The sequence below is a fragment of the Erythrolamprus reginae genome, chromosome 2 (assembly GCF_031021105.1).
Source record: "Erythrolamprus reginae isolate rEryReg1 chromosome 2, rEryReg1.hap1, whole genome shotgun sequence".
In the NCBI taxonomy this organism is placed as follows: Eukaryota; Metazoa; Chordata; class Lepidosauria; order Squamata; family Dipsadidae; genus Erythrolamprus; species Erythrolamprus reginae.
Genome location: NC_091951.1, coordinates 154,765,615 through 154,784,723, shown reverse-complemented (window position 1 = coordinate 154,784,723; position 19,109 = coordinate 154,765,615). Strand labels below are relative to the sequence as shown.

The 19,109-nt window shown below is 41.5% G+C and overlaps 1 protein-coding gene across 4 annotated transcripts in view; it reads right to left on the bottom strand.

The window, feature by feature from the left end:
* Positions 1-19,109, bottom strand: part of ABCC3 (ATP binding cassette subfamily C member 3) — a 221,676-nt gene that overhangs the window by 16,465 nt on the left and 186,102 nt on the right. For all 4 annotated transcript variants that reach the window (XR_011558081.1, XM_070740012.1, XM_070740010.1 and 1 more), the window contains 5 exons: positions 14,438-14,605; positions 11,459-11,642; positions 7,321-7,426; positions 7,072-7,216; positions 4,830-5,037 (listed from right to left, as the gene is read on the bottom strand). Coding sequence is in view for 3 of the 4 variants with exons in the window: in XM_070740012.1 (XP_070596113.1) it covers positions 4,830-5,037; positions 7,072-7,216; positions 7,321-7,426; positions 11,459-11,642; positions 14,438-14,605 (811 nt within the window). In the remaining variant the exon portion in view is untranslated. The remainder of the gene's footprint in view (positions 1-4,829; positions 5,038-7,071; positions 7,217-7,320; positions 7,427-11,458; positions 11,643-14,437; positions 14,606-19,109) is intronic.

Sequence of the window (19,109 nt, the reverse complement as noted above, 5' to 3'; positions counted from 1 at the left end):
CCCCAGCGGCGGCGCGAGCAACGGCGTGGGTGGGCGGGCGGCACGCGCGGGGACACCCCAGCTCCGCTGCCCAGCTGGGGAGCGGAGCTGGGGTTTCCCCAAGCGCGCGCGCGTTGCTGGGGCCGCTCCCCAGCTGGGGAGCGGAGCCAGGGTTTCTCCAAGCGCGCGCGCGTTGCTGGGGCCGCTCCCCAGCTGGGGAGCGGATCTGGGGTTTCCCCAAGCGCGCGCGCGTTGCTGGAGCCGCTCCCCAGCTGGGGAGCAGAGCCGGGGTTTCTCCAAGCGCGCGCGCGTTGCTGGGGCTGCTCCCCAGCTGGGAAGCGGCCCCAGCAACGCGCGCGCGCTTGGGGAAACCCCAGATCCGCTCCCCAGCTGGGGAGCAGCCCCAGCAACGCGCGCCCGCTTGGGGAAACCCTGGCTCCGCTCCCCAGCTGGGAAGCGGCCCCAGCAACGCGCGCGCACTTGGGGAAACCCCAGATCCGCTCCCCAGCTGGGAAGCGGCCCCAGCAACTCGCGCGCGCTTGGGGAAACCCCAGATCCGCTCCCCAGCTGGGGAGCAGCCCCAGCAACGCGCGCGCGCTCCCCAGCAACGCGCTGCGGGCGGCGGTGGAAGTAAAAACACCATCTGCACATGCGCAGATGGTGTTTTTACTTCCGCACCGCTACTTCGCGAAAAATCGATCATCGCTTGGAGTCCTGGAACGGAACCCTCGCGATGATCGAGGGTTCACTGTATTATAAAAACCAAACATACATACAGACATACCATGCATAAAATTGTAAAGGCCTAGGGGGAAAGAGGATCTCAATTCCCCCATGCCTGGCGGCAGAGGTGGGTTTTAAGCAGCTTACAAAAGGCAAGGAAGGTGGAGGCAATTCTGATCTCTGGGGGGAGTTGTTTCCAGAGGGCCGGGGCCGCCACAGAGAAGGCTCTTCCCCTGGGTCCTGCCAAGCAACATTGTTTAGTTGACGGGACCTGGAGAAGACCCACTCTGTGGGACCTAACTGGTCGCTGGGATTCGTGCAGCAGAAGGCGGTCCCTGAGATAATTTGGTCTGGTGCCATGAAGGGCTTTATAGGTCATAACCAACACTTTGAATTGTGACCAGAAACTGATCGGCAACCAATGCAGACTGGTGTAACATGGGCATATTTGGGAAAGCCCATGATTGCTCTCGCAGCTGCATTCTGCACGATCTGAAGTTTAGAATAGAATAGAATAGAATAGAATAGAATTTTTATTGGCCAAGTGTGATTGGACACACAAGGAATTTGTCTTGGTGCATATGCTCTCAACGTACATAAAATAAAATATACATTTGTCAAGAATCATGTGATACAACACTTAATGATTGTCATAGGGGTCAAATAAGCAATGAAGAAGCAATATTAATAAAAATCTTAGGATATACGCAACAAGTTACAGTCATACAGTCAACATGGGAGGAAATGGGTGATAGGAATGATGAGAAAAACTAGTAGAATAGAAGTGCAGATTTAGTAGAAAGTCTGACAGTTTTGAGGGAATTATTTGTTTAGTAGAGTGATGGCGTTTGGGGAAAAACTGTTCTTGTGTCTAGTTGTCTTGGTGTGCAGTACTCTGTAGCGACGTTTTGAGGGTAGGAGTTGAAACAATTTGTGTCCAGGATGCGAGGGGTCAGTAAATATTTTACCCACCCTCTTTTTGACTCGTGCAGTATACAGGTCCTCAATGGAAGGCAGATTGGCAGCAATTGTTTTTTCTGCAATTCTGATTATCCTCTGAAGTCTGTGTCGGTCCTGTTGGGTTGCAGCACCAAACCAGACAGTTATAGAGGTGCAGATGACAGACTCAATGATTCCTCTGTAGAACTGAATCAGCAGCTCCTTGGGCAGTTTGAGCTTCCTGAGCTAGCGCAGAAAGAAAATTCTTTGTTGTGCTTTTTTGATGATGTTTTTGATGTTAGGTGACCATTTTGAGATATGATAGAACCTAGAAATTTGAAGGTCTCTACTGTTGATACTGTGTTGTCTAGTATTGTGAGAGGTGGAAGGGTTTCTCTTAAAGTCTACCACCATTTCTACGGTTTTGAGTGTGTTCAGTTCTAGATTGTTCTGGTCACACCACAAGGATAGTTGTTCAACTTCCCGTCTGTATGCGGATTCATCATTGTCTCGAATGAGTCCGATCACTGTTGTATCATCTGCAAACTTTAGTAGTTTAACAGATGGATCGTATGAGATGCAGTCATTAGTGTATAGAGAGAAGAGAAGTGGTGAGAGTACACAGCCTTGGGGGGCACCTGTGCTAATCGTAGATATATCTGATGTGATTTTTCCTAGCTTCACCTGCTGCTTCCTGTCTGTTAGGAAGCTTGTGATCCACTTACAAGTGTGTTCAGGTACCGCTAGCTGATTTAGTTTGGTTAAGAGAATGTTCGGTACGATGGTATTGAATGCTGAACTGAAGTCCACAAAGAGGACCCTGGCGTAGGTCATTGGAGATTCAAGATGTTGAAGGATGTAGTGTAGAGCCATATTAACAGCATCATCTGTTGATCTATTTGCTCGGTATGCAAATTGCAGGGGGTCTAACAGTGGATCCGTGATGGCTTTCAAATGGAACATCACTAGCCTTTCAAAGGTTTTCATAACTACAGATGTTAGAGCAACTGGTCTGTAGTCATTCAGTTCCTTGATGGAGGGCTTCTTTGGCACTGGGATGATAGTCGAGCGTTTGAAGCAGGAAGGAACATAGCACAACTCTAGTGATTTGTTGAAGATTTGGGTGAAGATGGGGGCCAATTGGTCAGCACAGACTTTTAAGCAAGAAGGAGTTATCTTGTCTGGGCCTGGTGCTTTTCCAGGCTTCTGTCTGAGAAATAGATCTTTCACTTCCTTTTCTGTGATCACTAGGGGTTGTAAACACAATGGGATGGGTTCAGTTGTAGAAGATTTAGCTGTTGTTGGTGTGTCTGGGATGGAGGTTGTGCACATAAGTGGTTGAGGTTTCTTTTCAAACCTGCAGTAGAACACATTCAGGTCATCTGCCAATTGCTGATCTCCTTCAGCTTGGGAAGGTGGTTTGCTGTAACAGGTGATGTTTTTGAGAGTTTTCCACATGTTTGCTGGTTCATTTGTTGAGAATTGATTCTTTAGCTTTTCAGAGTAGTTCCTTTTTGCTGCTCTGATCTCCCTTGTTAATATATTTCTGGCCTGATTGTACAGCATTCTATCACCTTTTCTGTAGGCTTCCTCTTTGGAATGACGTAACTGCTTGAGTTTGGCTGTGAACCAAGGTTTATTGTTACTGTATATTTTCAAGTTCCTGGTTGGTGGTACACATAGGTCTTCACAGAAGCTGACATATGATGTTACAATATCTGTGAGTTCATCTAGATCTGCAGAGGTGTCTTTAAAAATATTCCAGTCTGTGCAGTCAAAGCAAGCCTGTAGCTTTAACTTTGCTTCCTCAGTCCAAGTCCTCACTGATTTAATTATCGGTTTTGTGGCTTTAAATCTTTGTTTGTAAGCAGGTACAAGGTGAATCATGCAATGATCAGAATGGCCCACAGCTGCTCTTGGTAAAGCCCTGTATGCATTTTTTACAGCTGTGTAACAATGGTCTAAGATATTACTGCCTCTGGTGGGACAATTTACATGTTGAAAGTATTTTGGTAGCTCATCTCTTAAGTTTGCCTTGTTAAAATCTCCCAAAATAATGGCCAGTGAATCAGGGTATTTGGCTTCAGCCTCCATAATCTGATCAGCTAGGGTTTTTAGTGCCTTTTGTACAGATGCTTGGGGAGGGATGTAAATTGTAGAAATTAAGAAGGAATGAATCTCACGAGGAGAATAAAAGGGTTTGCAATTAATAATTAAAGACTCCAAGTTTTCATCACAGAACTTTTGTATAATGGTGATGTCTTGAGACCAGCTGTTGTTGATATATATACATAAGCCTCCTCCCCTTTTTTCCCCTGATAATTCCTGATAATTCTGCATTCCGATCACCCCGAAAAAGTGTTTCTGAAAACTTTTCAAAGGTAGCCCCATGTAGAGAGCGTTACAATAGTTGAGCCTCGAGGTGATGAGGGCATGAGGGACTGTGAGCAGTGAGTCCCGGTCCAGATAGGGTTGCAACTGGTGCACCAGGCGAACCTGGGCGAACGCCCCCCTCACCACAGCTGAAAGATGTTTCTCTAATGTGAGCTGTGGATCGAGGAGGATGCCCAAGTTGCAAACCCTCTCTGAGGGTTCCTTTATATGCAGAATGTCACTACATTGTTAGTCTATCTGTCTTCTTTGCGAGGGGTCTTTGGTGTCCTCTGAGCTTACCCAAACTAGATAACGTCATCAGTGCTGATAATGATACTTAGTTTTGAGTAATCAAACATCTGCAAGAAAACAAGCGAGCTGAGAGAGCACCAAGGACCCCCGATTTCAATCCTGAATTAGAAATATACTCCTTAGTGTCTCCTTTGTTTTTTTTTGCAGACCACAATATCTCCTCTCTTAGTATCTATTACTACCACTACAGGCATGTCGGGAGCGCTGAAATGCTTCCGGGGTGAAAGCACTGAATGGGGACCTCATTGTTGCTTGGGGTAAAGGAAGGATATAAAAGGTCTGCTGGTCAAAATGGGGTGCTGCCACAATGCAATAAAAGGATGCTGTACAACATAAGTGTTTAGTATTTTGTTCATTGTCTTTTCCAAGGGTTTTTGTAGTAAGTATTCAAGAATGCTAGAAACCACAATTATCACTATTTTAAAATAGTTATATCAACACTCTTAACCAGGAATTTGAATAATTGCTCTCTAGAGATGGGCAGAAACACATGATACAATTACCTTGCAAGATACCCAGGGCAGCATAGACTCCAATTCGCATTTTCACTTTCTCTTGAGTCCCATTTATCACTTTATCATTGGTCCACACACTGAGCCATACATTGGCCCCAATTGCAGCACCATTTTGACAGGAATACAGGAAGCATATGAACAAAGAAATAAGAGGACCAACAGCCTTCATGTATTGCCAGAAAACAGTAAACTTGACCTGTAAATTGATGGAAAATAAATATTTATATACTGCAGATGAAAAATACATATACTAATAATAGCAACTTGCAAGAATAATTGAAAAATTGGAAGTTTGAATATTATCACATGTGGATTATTTTGAGAAAAAAAACCCCATAGCTGAAACAAAGGAAATTCCTGAATAGAAGTACATTAAAGATTTGATCCGGAAAATAAATTTGTTACAAATCTAGATAAAGTAAGCTTCTATAATATTTATGAAATGGCCAAATTAAAGCATTAAAGAGATTTTCTGTAGCTATGTTTCATATCAAGAACAAAGACAATCACAGCAGCGTACCTATTATCAAACTGGCCAAAGCAGCTTCTTAAATTCGGCAGTAGTACAATATAATTCTAAAGCAAACTCCAGCCTATTGTCTCAGAATATCAGTGCATGGACTCTGCTATGAATCCACTTTCTAGGATACCTTAGAGCAGTGTTTCCCAACCTTGGCAACTTGAAGGTATCTGGACTTCAACTCCCAGAATTCCCCAGCCAGCATTTGCTGGCTGGGGAATTCTGGGAGTTGAAGTCAAAATATCTTCAAGTTGCCAAGGTTGGGAAACACTGCCTTAGAGTACCTGCAACCATGCCTCGATTCTTCATTTGTTATTGCTGATGCAAAAGTTTAATTATTCTTTTTCCTCATCATAAAACAACTGTGGGTGACCTATAACCCTAAAATCTCTGGATCACTTTTACAGCCTGGAGAATCTCTTTGAACACTAATTATGAAAATCAGTAAGGGGGGTGGTAGTTCTATCATCTGGGCAACAAAACATGAACAATTTGGTAGAAGGCTTTAAAAAGTTTATTTTTAAAAAAACCCACCAAAAATTAGGGCAAGAAATATCTTTAAAACGGTAAGTTTCAAGATCCTCTTCTAAGCTGCTAAACCTCTCCAAAAGCCACATTCTTTTGTCTGCTCATATTCTAGATCCCACATATGTCTATGGAAACTCATGGTTGTCCCAAAGGTGTTGTGTTTTTTTTCAAGACTTTCTGGTTTTTCTTTGAAGAAGTTTCGCTTCTCATCCAAGAAGCTTCTTCAGCTTTTTCAACTCTGAAGAAGCTTCTTGGATGAGAAGCAAAACATCTTCAAAGAAAAACCAGAAAGTCCAGATGCGTCTTGAAAAAAGCATTTTTGGGATAGAAACATAGAAACATAGAAGACTGACGGCAGAAAAAGACCTCATGGTCCATCTAGTCTGCCCTTATACTATTTCCTGTATTTTATCTTACAATGGATATATATTTATCCCAGACATGTTTAAATTCGGTTACTCTGGATTTACCAACCACGTCTGCTGGAAGTTTGTTCCAAGGATCTACTACTCTTTCAGTGAAATAATATTTTCTCATATTGCTTTTGATCTTTCCCCCAACTAACTTCAGATTGTGTCCCCTTGTTCTTGTGTTCACTTTCCTATTAAAAACACTTCCCTCCTGAACCCTATTTAACCCTTTAACATATTTAAATGTTTCGATCACATTTTCCTTCTGTCCTCCATACTATACAGATGGAGTTCATTAAGTCTTTCCTGATACGTTTTATGCTTAAGACCTTCCACCATTCTTGTAGCCCGTCTTTGGACCCGTTCAATTTTGTCAATATCTTTTTGTAGGTGAGGTCTCCAGAACTGAACACAGTACTCCAAATGTGGTCTCACCAGCGCTCTATATAAGGGGATCACAATCTCCCTCTTCCTGCTTGTTATACCTCTAGCTATGCAGCCAATCATCCTACTTGCTTTTCCTACCGCCTGACTGCACTGTTCACCATTTTGAGACTATCAGAAATCACTACCCCTAAATCCTTCTCTTCTGAAGTTTTTGCTAACACAGAACTGCCAATGCTATACTCAGATTGAGGATTCCTTTTCCCCAAGTGCATTATTTTACATTTGGAAACATTAAACTGCAGTTTCCATTGGATAGATCCCACATAATTAATTGGAGAATAATTCTACCACAAAACAGAGTCAAAGTTAAGCAAAAGTTCCTTACTGTGCCAGTTTCAGCAGTTTCTGCCTGGATCAGTTTCTCAGAAGTGCCTTTTATAGGAGACTCCATGGATTTTTTGTCACACAGTTTTCTTTTGGTAGACTTTTTGCTAGATAATTCACCTTCTGAAGATATGACACTGATCTGCCTGATTTGTGCCCCCCAGAAAAAAGAACATCCATTACTGATGAAGTACACATGCTTGATTTAAATAATCAGTCTAGTCATTTAAAAAATAAACTCCAGGCTTACCTTAGGAACTGTTTCCGGACTTCATTTGTGACTGGTTCATTATCTGCCAGATCTGTGTGGTTGCTGAGAGTATCTTCAGCAAGCAGAAACTCTTCGTCCTCCGTTACTGTAAAGGGACAAATATTTAATTATATGCAGTTTCTAAAAGATTATCTTCTAGAAAGTCTGAGTTCAGCGCTTTCTCAGTCACAAAGAATAAGGAGCAATAACACTGGGGAACAGTTTGTAACACAGTTTCTGTTGAGTTTGATTTTTGAGCTTTTTTATAGTTAATTAGGCAAGCTGGTTTCAAAACTGTAGTTAGTTTTTCTTCGACCATGTCAAGTTTTTTCTCTACACCTTATGAAAATTATGAGGTTTTGAGGTTGCAACAGGAGCATCAAATTGCATTTTTTATCCAGCCATCTTGCTAATTTCCTGGAAAATCTTGGTGCAGTCAGTGATGAGCAGGGTGAGCGATTCTACCAAGATTTGAAGGTCATGGAGGCACGGGATCAAGGTAGATGGGATGTACATGTGATGGCTGACTATTGTTGGAGCATCAAGCGAGAAAGTCCACAGATTAAACACTCCAGAAAAAGCTATAAGTGAAAATTTCTACCTTAATATGTATAATGACCATTTGATTTAAAAAAAACCAAACTATTTGTATGAACACAATTTAACTTGCAGTAACTATTATAGCCTTTGTATGAATTATTATTCTTTGTAATTATAAATTATTCTTTGTAAACAGTATATTTGGTAAGTTTTTACTTTCCTTTCCTTTATATGCACAATTTGTATGGCTTTTGAGGGTATCCTGTAGCTTAAAAAGTTGACATGATAGACAAAAACTGTGGTTATTTTTGGGTCCAGAGGCCAAAAGGTAGTTGAAAACAAGTCACAGATTTAAGAGAACGAAATTGCTGTTCCCCAGTGTAATGAAACTTAGCTACAGGTAATCCTTGACTTAGAATCATAATGGAGCAAAACATTTATGTTGCTAAGTGAGACAGCTGTTAAGTGAACTTTGCCTCATTTTACAACCTTTCTTGCCACAATTGTTAAGTGAATCATCACAGTTGTTAAGTTAGTAACACAGCTGTTAAGTGAATCTGGCCGCCCCATTGACTTGCTTGTCTGAAGGTCACAAAAGGGGATCATGTGATCCCCGAGACACTGGAACTGTCATCAATTCAAGCCAGTGGCCAAGTGTCTGAATTTTGGTCACTTGACCATGGGGATGCTGCAATGGCCATAAATATGAAAAAGAGCCATAGGTCACTTTTTTTCAGTGCCTCTGTAACTTCAAATGATCACTAAATGAACTGTTGTAAGGTGAGGACTACCTGTATGCACTGATCCCCGTAAGCTGCGCGCGTGCATGCGCACGCTCCAAAATACCCCCCGTGCACCCTTTTCCTCGGTCGCGCGCTCCCTATCCCCCTGCCAGCCCGCAAGAGAGGCGGGGCAGGCGTTCTCCGGAGGAGAAAGAGAGGCGGAATCGGGTGCGCGGGGGGGGGGGGGGGCGGGCGGGGAGGCGCTCTCCCCATCTCCCATCTACTTTGAACATTCAAAGTAAGAGCGAAGGGTTTTCTTATTTTGAATGTTCCAGGGGGCTGGCAGGGAGATGGGGAGAGCATGCGCCGGCTGCCCCCCGCCCGCCTGATTCCGCCTCTCTTTCTCCTCCAGAGAATGCCTGCCCCGCCTCTCTTGCAGCGGAGGAGAAAGAGAAGGGGATCAGGTGGGCGGGTGGGGTGCAGCCGGCACGCGCTCTCCCCATCTCCCATCTACTTTGAACATTCAAAGTAAGAGCGAAGGGTTTTCTTATTTTGAATGTTCCGGGCGGGCTGGCAGGGAGATGGGGAGACCGTGCATCGGCCCGCGCGCCCCACATTGTAAATCACTTTCGCCAGCCTCCGAAGAACGAGAGTGAGAGTAATAGAGCAAGATAGAGAGAAAGCAAGAAAGAGAGAGAGAGAGAAAGAGGGGGGAGAGAGAGATAGTAAGAGAGAGAGAACGAGAGAGAAAGAGCGAGAGAAAGAAAACAAGAGAGGGAAAGTGAGAAAAAGAGAGAGAGCAAGAGGGGGAGAGATAGAGAAAGAGAGAGAAGGAAAGAAAGAAAGAAAGAAAGAGATAGAGAGATGAGAGAGGAAGGAAGAGAGTGAGACAGAGGAACAAAGCAAGATAGAGAAAGAGAGAGAGAGAAAGAAAGAAAGAAAGAAAGAAATGAGAGAGGAAGGAAGAGAGTGAGAGAGAGGAAGAAAGCAAGATAGAGAAAGAGAGAGAGAGAGAAAGAAAGAAAGAAAGATGAGAGAGGAAGGAAGAGAGTGAGAGATAGGAAGAAAGAGAGAGAGAGAAGAGTGGAAGGAAGAGAGAGAGAGAGAGAGAAATGATAGAAAAAAGGAGAAAAGAAGAGAAATAAGAAAATGATTGAGGCAGAAAATGCCAGGAAAGAGAGAGAAACAGAGAGAGAAGTGACTCTTGATTTAAAGCATATGGTAAAAGCACTTAAATAATAACAGGGAAAAAAACCTGAGTCCTCGCCTGTTTTTATTACTAATAGTTTTGCTGGTAGTTTTACTTTTAATAGTAATGGATTTTGGTTTTTTTTAATTACTAGGTTCTTTTAATAAAAAAGAAGGAATTTTTTTCCTTATTTATTTATTTGTTTATTTGTTTATTTATTTATTTATACTTCTATGCCGCCCAGTCCCAAAGGGACTGTCGCTCAGACACTATACTTTCCCGCCCACACCGAAAAAAAATTAGAGGGAACATTGCCTATATGGTTGCGCAAAGGATTTCAATGTGCATCATTCGAGGTTCATCATCAAGTATATTAGGGTGCGGGTGGGGCATTGAAATACTGGCTCTGCCACATTTGAGTGAGCCTACACTTAATGAACGCAAGAAACCACAGACATTGAGATCTTTGGCTGCACTATACTGTAGAACAGTGGTCCTCAACCTTTCTAATGCTGCGGCCCCTTAATACCCCAACCATAGGTCTAGCGCCAATTCTCCCAACAGAGCTTTAAGCTGATTGGCAGGAAGGTCAGAGGGACACTCCCACTATAACGCCTGATTGGTCAGATTGTAAAAATATGTTCCAAGGCACCAGAATAGAAGCTTTAGTTCCTAACATCATGGGCCATTTCAACATGGTCTTAGGCGACCCCCAAAGGGGTTCCGTCCCTCAAGATGAGAACCACTGCTGTAGAACAATTATTTCTGAAGTTACTTAGGAGTGTCCTTTGTTCTAATTCTTGAAGTCGTAGTGATGGAGGAATAGATAAGAAAAAGAAGTGGAAAAAACAGAAGAAAATATCTAATGGAAAACCTGAAACATCCTATTTTTATCCCAAAGGTGCTTTTTCCAGAGGCAACTGGACTTTCTGGTGGGTTTTTTTCCTTTGATGTTTCGCGTCTCACCCCAAAAGCTTCTTCAACTCTGATTAAATCTTAACGCAATTCTTCAGAACTGAAGAAGCTTCTTGGATGAGAAGTGAAATGTCTTCAAGGAAAAAACCAGAAAGTTCCAGTTGCTTCTTGAAAAAGCACCTTTGGGACAACCATGACCTGGGTGACTGAGAATCTCCATAGATATTTAGCTTCCTATTTCTATCTTACTTATTTTAAAAAAATGGATAAATTGTTGAAATTGTTTAGATCAATATGCAAGTGTTTAGGCCTACTCAGTTTTAAACAATTTTGAAATGTGAGGTAATTGTGATACCTTCTCTTTGTCAGTGCACATTCCGATGTTTTTCAAAGAGAAAGAGAAGGACCCCCAACATTTTTCCCTTAGACTATCCACGATTGACCTCTCCAGGTTCCTTAGAGGTCAGTAAGGGGCGTGCATAAGTGTACTAGTGTGCCTTCCGTCCCCTGTCCAATTGTCTCTCCTTATCTCATTTATCTTTTCTTCCTTTCAAATATGTTCACCTATACTTTTATAGCTTTTCTTCTATTCTTTTCTTTATTTATATTATTACATATCTATTCTCTTCAATGTGTATTATGTATTGGACAAAATAAATAAATAAATAAAATAAATACATAAGGAGGGAGGGAGAGACAGAGAGAGATTCTTTCATAATGTAACAGACTGATCATATCACAACTAAAACAGCAACAATAAAAGTATTATCACTTGTTGGCTCATCTTCTTCTATGTCTTCCTCAGGTGCATAATTGCGGAGGAATTCTGCAAAAGATCCATTTTGTTGCAAAAGCTGTTGATAGGATCCCATTTCAGAGATTCTACCATCCACAACCACTACAATGTAGTCCACCTGAGGCAGAAAATGAATGCCATGGGTCACCAAAATTCGAGTCTGAAAATAAAAATAGTGCAGTGGTCAGGAGTGCTGTCTTATTTAAATTAAAACATTCTTCAGCATATAATTATATTTAATTTTAATAATCACAATTTAAACAAGCTTGATTACATCTTATGAATTGAACACTACTGCAAACTTTAAGATAGGAATAACACCCCACATAGTTTGTGTGTATGTTTGCTTTTAATAATGGGGTTTTAGCGTTTTTTAAATTATTAGATTTGTTCTTACATTGTTGTTATTGTTGTGAGCCACCCCGAGTCTATGGAGAGGGGCGGCATACAAATCTAATAAATAGATAGATAGATAGATAGATAGATAGATAGATAGATAGATAGATAGAATAAATAAATAAATAAATAAATAAATAAATAAATAAATATTACCAGCTGGCCTCATAACAAACAATGGCATCTTGTCACTCTAACTTTCAAGCATCATTTAGAACTGATCAGACGGTAATCAGAGAGAGAAGGTACATGTAGTCCTTGACTTATGACCACAAATTAGCCCAAAATTTATGTGGCCAAGTGAGACTTTAGTTAAGTGAGTTTTGCCCCATTTTATGACTCTTCTTGCTACTTTTGCTAAAGGAATTATTGCAATGGTTAGTATCTTGGTTTTTAAGTGAATCTGGTTTCCCCATTGACTTTGCTTGTCAAAAGATCCCAAATGCTGATCACATGACCCCAGGACAGAGCAACCATCATAAATAAGAACCAATTGGCAAGTACCTGAATTTTGAACGTGGGACTATAGCAGTGCTTTTCAATTATTTTCTGTTACGCACCCCCCCCCCGGGAAGAAGTAAATATTTCGCGCCCCCCCCCCCCTCCTCAAACCTCTGATCTGGGCCCCAATGAAATTTTAGTGTTTTGACATGGGGCCAGGCCACCTTAAACAAGCTGATATTTTGGGGTTGCCAGCCTGGCCCATAAGCGCCGCCTCTGCCGGGCACTCATAGCGAATAGTGTGGAAGGAGGCTTTAGGGGGCCCTTCAAAGCTTTCGCCCAGCTGCAGAGGATTCTCCTCCTTGTCCAGCAGCAGGTTCGCCACGCTGTTCAGGGTCACCGCAGTGCCCACCAAGAACAACAAGAACCCATACAGCTGTCCCTCCCTGCCTGGCCGCCTTCTTTGTAGGCTCGGAGTAACGTTCAATTGGGAAAACACTCCCGGTCTGGGGGATTCAATTGAGAGGGACCATGCATGTTCCCCAGGGTCACATGCGCCCCGCCTGGCATCGCTCCGTGCCCCCTCAGCTCAGGCATAGTTCCCTCTAAGCTGAGCAGTGAGCAATCGCTCACTTAAAAATCATCATCAACTCAGAGTTTTCCAAACCTGCCCAGAAGCCGAGAGGGAAAGAGTGAGAGGGAAGGAGAGAGAGAGGAAGAGAGGAAGAGAGAGAAACAGATAGAAAAAAGAGAGGAAGGAAAAGAGAAAGAAAAAGAATGGGAGTAAGGAAGAGAGAAAGAAAATCAAAATCTAGTTTGAAACTAGCTCAACTATGTGGCATTTTGATATTGATAGAGTTGCCCTATTATGAGCTCACTGTTATAGACACACAGTACAGTATTTTATTTTGAAATTCTCTGAGGCAAAACAGGGTGGGTTTTTTATTTGTTTGTTTGTTTGTTTATTTATTTATTTATTATTTCTGTGCCGCCCAGTCCCAAAGGAACTGCCGCTCAGACACTATACTTTTCCGCCCCCCCCCCAAAAAAAAAAAAAAATTAGAGGGAACACTGCCCTCAGAGGGGCACACCCTACTATTTGAGAAGCACTGGACTATAGAGATGCAGCAATGATCACAACTATAGAAAAACAGTTTGTCATTCTTTTTTTCTCAATACTGTTGTAACTTTGAACCGTTGTATTTTGAGGACTATGAGTACAGAGGAAGAATATTTTGTGAAATGCTGTTATTTTAAATAAAATAATACAGAATATTAAAAGGTAAAAGAAAGGAATCTATTTTGTATGTTATTTGTTAATACACCACATTTATTTCTGATGATTTCATGTGCACAGTGTGGGCATAAGGAAGATAACACTGAAGGGAAAAATCGTATTTGAAGACAGGCGCAGGGAATTTGCAGCCCTCCAGATGGTGCTCAATGAGAACCTGCAGCGATCCCAGCCAACGTGATGGAATGATAGGAGTGGTAATTCAGCAATATCTTGAAGGGTGTGGGTTTCTGCTTCCTGCCCAAAAATGATTAAACATACTGGGAAAATCTACCAGAAAAATATCAAAGGTCAACCAGCAGTAACTGAAGACTAGTGTAATGTAAAGATTAGAGTAGAGGTCTTCAAACTTGGCAACTTTAAGACTTGTGGACTTCAACTCCAAGAATTCCCAACTTTAACTCCCAACTTTATTTATTTTATTTTATTTATTTATTCATTTGTCCAATACACAAATACATAGGAAGAAAAATAGACATGTAGTAATATATATAAGGGTAAAGTGAAGTTAGAGGAGAGGCTATATGAAAGAAAGAAAATATATATGATAAGTGAGAGAAAGGAAAGACAATTGGACAGGGGACGAAAGGCACACCAGTGCACTTATGTATGCCCCTTAAGACATATGGACTTCAACTCCCAGAATTCTCCAGGATTAGAGCCTTGGGCCAGGTGGTAGGAAATCCAGGGTCAAATCAAGCTGCAACCATAGAAGTTCATTAGGTGACTAATATATATACATTTTAGGATTAGCAATGAAAATCTCTCTTTCAAAAGGGACGTGTGCCTATAAATATGCAGATTTTAGATGTCTTTGTGCTCACCTTTCCTTTAAGTGCTCCTTCTGGTCCAATAACATTGTCAAAAATGTGTTTTGCCACATGAGAATCTACTGCTGAAAGTGGATCATCTAACAAATAAACATCAGTGTTGCTGAATACAGCACGGGCAAGGCTCACTCGTTGCCGCTGGCCACCTGAAAGATTAATGCCCTGTGTGATAAAAAGAGAAAAAATATATCATGCATTTCAAATGCAATAGACAACAGTGCCAGTTCTACCAAAACCCAACGTATCTGCCGGGAGGGCTCAAGAATTGGAAAGCTAAGGTGCAATTCAGATTCCTGCGACCTGGTGGAAAGAGAAGAATCTTTGGTGCCCTATTGGCTGCATGATCCCAAAGATAGTGTCCGATTGATTCAAAGGATTTTGGAAGGGAAGGTCTGGAAGGGTTCTAGATCACTGTCCTAGTTTGCCCTTGTGCTCATTGTAGGAATCCAGTATTATAGCATCTCTGTGAGATGCCCATCCAACTTCTGCTTATATCCTGCCAGAAAAAGAGAGCCCAGTGTTTCTTGAGGGAGTCGATTCCATTGTTGCGTCAATTCATTACATCTAGATTGATAGGCAGCTTCAGCCTTGGCATATAATCTTTCTCCTAGTTCGCTAATGGGAGATACTGTATATCTTCGAGACCGCCTTCTACCACATAGCTTCCAGCGACTGATAAGGGCCCACAAGGTTGGTCTTCTCCGGGTCCCATCAACTAAACATTGATGGCTGGTGGGCCCACGGGGGAGGGCCTTCTCTGTGGCTGCTCTGACTTTTTGGAACCAGCTACCTCCTGAGTGTCACGCTGAATATTGACAGCCCCAGAGACATTCAGAGTCATTCAATAATTAAATAGTTAACTGTGTGTGTGTTTTATTAGCTCCTCCTATTATGATGTAAAATCCTGCCACGTCATTATAGCTCACATCCATCTTTATGTCTTTCTCCATTTTGATATAGTCAGTCTTGTGTTAGCAGCCATAATGTGAAGATATATTTTTCATTTGTCTCTCATGACATATTTAATTTTCTACTTTTATAATAAAAAGAAACCTTACTTTGACAACAAATGTCTGCTCTCTCAATCCATCACCTCCAGAATGATTTAAGGTTCAAATGGACTTTAATTACCCTCATTCTGACACTGAGATCTACCCACACCCTGCTGGCCTTCTGGAAAGCCGTAAAGACCTGGCTTTTCTGGCAGGCCTAGGGCCGTTGATCAGATGGTGTACAATTGGGATCCGACCATTCCTGACATGTGTAGTTTTTAAATTGTTTTAAATTGTTGGTTTTAAACTGTTTTAAGGGGTTTTAATATTGCATTGTATGCACTATTTTCTAGGTGTGAGCCGCCCAGAGTCCCTTGGGAGTTGGGCGGCACAGAAATCCAAGCAAGCAAGCAGTAGGGCCTTGGGGCTGGCAAGACAATGGGGAAATGGCTAAGATAAAAGACTCCTCCTCTCTAAGGGGGCGATACCTCCAGATGATGCATTTCGAAAAGGAGACTTGAAAAAGTACAGAAAAGGGCAGCCAATGTGGTCAGGAGCTGGCTGAGGAAAGGCTGAATTGCAGGAGAACTGATCGCCATAAAGCACCTGGAAAATTATGAAGCTAGATTCCCCCCCCCCCCCCCCCCCCAATTCTCCCTTAATTAATCCATTGAGGTTGCATGATGGAGATTCTTTAATATAAGATCTCTGGTACTGACTATATCAACTTGAACAGTGAAGGGCTACCAAAATTTTTACTACCACACTGTGGGTGTGGCTTATGCAGGACGCCCTGCATTTTCTTTCAACATCAAAAAATACGACTTCAGCAACAGAGTAATCAACGCCTGGAATGCACTATCTGATTCTGTGGTTTCTACTCCTAACCCCAAAACCTTTAACCTTAGACTATCTACAATTGACCTCTCTCCCCCTTTCTAAGAGGTCTGTAAGGGGCGTGCATAAGTGCACCATTGTGCCTACCATCCATTTCCTACCGTCCTCTTTTGTTACTTTTTAATCATTACTTATCTAATGTTTTATTTGTACAAATTACCACCCCTATAATTGTTTGACAAAATAAATAAATAAAATAAATAAAATAAATCTTTCAGTGCAAATTGGGCTTTCTGGGGTGGAGCTCCATTTTCGCTACTCCAGAGCATCGCCCCCCCCCCCCCCCTGGTCTGGACAATAGCTTGAACGACTTTCAAAGGAATCAACTTGAATTGACTTTCAAGAATTAAACAAATTTGTGGAAGGGAAAGCTATAACATCCTTTATTGCTCTACTGAAATTTTATAATTGCTAATTTTATATATTTCTCAACAACCTGCTATAAATAAATAAACTAAGTGATGGTCCCCGTGCTGCCTCAGACCAACATTTAATTAAGGTGTCCAGGAGAGATTTGCTGAATACATGCTGAAGTTGTGGCTTCTTTAAGGCATCGGGAAAAGTAGTGTGGAAAATGGATCCCGGGCTAGGTAAATCCTCGCTCTAATCCATCCCCAGGGGCTTTTTTTCTCTGAGAAAAGTTAAGAGTTTAAAAAATGCAGAGGAACTGTTCCATTTTCAGGACCTTCCTTATCTTTTTAGACTGGTAATAAGACAACACTATCTGTCTTCCTCTTAATCAATCAACCCACCATTCATACATGCACACATTGCTTTAGTAATTTGAATTTAAATAAAAGGTAATTGTTTGGAAAATCCCACAATCCCTTTCAAAATGATGAGTGGAAAGCTTTAAATCCACTACATTATTCACATGTCACTGCTTCCCATTTACTCTTCTCTTTCATTCTCTTCTCTTTTCCTCAACTCTGATTTTATATACACACCTCATTTCTGTCCCAATTAGTCCTCTACTCAGCATACTTTCATAGCCAGGCATGCTCCACCACATTGCTTTTCCTCCACTGTGCTTTCTTCCCTAGCTATATAAATTTGCAGAATAATTCACCATCATCAGGCTGAAGTTTTAAGCTTCATGCTGTTGTAAATATGGAATGTTTGCAACTGCCATTTGTTCCTTATATATAGTGTTGGGGGTGGAGATTTGGTTTGAATATAGCAAATAGATTGGGTGACTATGTTTTAGTGATTTGATTGGTTGGTGGAATCACAATTACTTGAAGGATTGACATGGTGATTATTATGATATGTTTTTTTGTTTAAGGCTGGTTTCCAAATCTCTGGTAGGCGGGACGTGTCATCTCTTTTATTCATGCTGAGGGGGTGCTTCTCTATCTCTATGGCTTCCATAGTAATTCTTCTGTATAAATTTTCTGTTTTGGAAAGTAATTTAGTTTTTTCAAAGTCAATTTCGTGCCCTGTTTTTCTAATATGCTGGACAAGGGAGGAAGTCTTTTCTTCTTTTTTAACTGCATTCTTATGTTCTGCAATGCGTGCGCTCACTCTTCGATTGGTTTGTCCAATGTATGTGGCTGCACATGTTTTGCAAGGGATTTTCATAGATTCCTTGGTTTTCGAGTTGGATTTTATCTTTTGGGTTTCTTAGGATGTTTGATATTTTTTGGTTAGTGACAAATGAAGTTTTGATATTATGTTTGTGTAGAATTTTACTAATTTTGTCTGTGGTGCCCTTGATGTAAGGGAGGAGGGTGGTACCATTATCCTGTTCTTGGTCTTGATTTTTGGGGGGTGTCTCTTTTTTGATTAGGTTTGTAATTGTTTTCCTTTCGAATCCATTAGAAATTAATACATCTTTGAGTTTGTTCAATTCAGTTTTTAAGTGCTCGTGGTCAGCTAGGCGTTTGGTTCTGGTGATGAGAGTTTTGGCTACTGAGGTGATCTGTGCGGGGTGGTGGTGGGAGTGTGCATTTAAATAACGGTTGGTATGGGTTTTCTTTTGGTAGATGGTGTGTCCTAGGATGCCATTGGGTTTTTTATAGATTAGGATATCCAGAAAGGGAAGTTGATCATTGGCTTCTGTTTCCATAGTAAATTGTATTTTGGGGTGTAGGCTATTGAGATGTGTGAGGAAATTGTCTAGTTTTTCTTTTCCATGTGGCCAAATTACAAAAGTGTCATCTACATATCTCAGCCAAAGTTTAGGTTTGTGTTTAGATTGCTCCAATGCATTATTTTCAAAATATTCCATATAGAGGTTGGCGATGACAGGTGGGAGGGGCGATCCTATGGAGGCTCCTTCTATCTGTTTATATCTTTGTTCATTATAGATGAAGTATGTATTTGTCAGACAGTGGTTGGTTAGATCTAAGATATATTTTGGGGGCTTGTGTTTGTTTTGGATGGCTGTTAAGGCTTCTTTAATAGGTATTTGGGTGAAAAGGGATACGACATCAAAACTCACAAGTAGGTCACCAGGTTGTAGGTTTTGTTTTTTAATTATTTGTATAAAGTGGAATGAATTTTGTACATATGAGGTGATAGTTTCTGTATAGGGCTGAAGATATTTGGCTAAAAATTTGGCAAGATTTTATAGAGGGGAGCCTATGGAGCTGACTATTGGCCTGAGAGGTATTCCTTCTTTGTGTATTTTTGGAAGGCCATAGAGTTTTGGACATATGGAAGATTTTTCTCTGGGGATGATTCTTTATTGGATTTCTTCACTGATGGGAGAGGCTTTTATTTTGGATTTGGTGGTTTTTTCTAGGTAGGTGGTAGGATCTGTGTTTAGAAGTTTG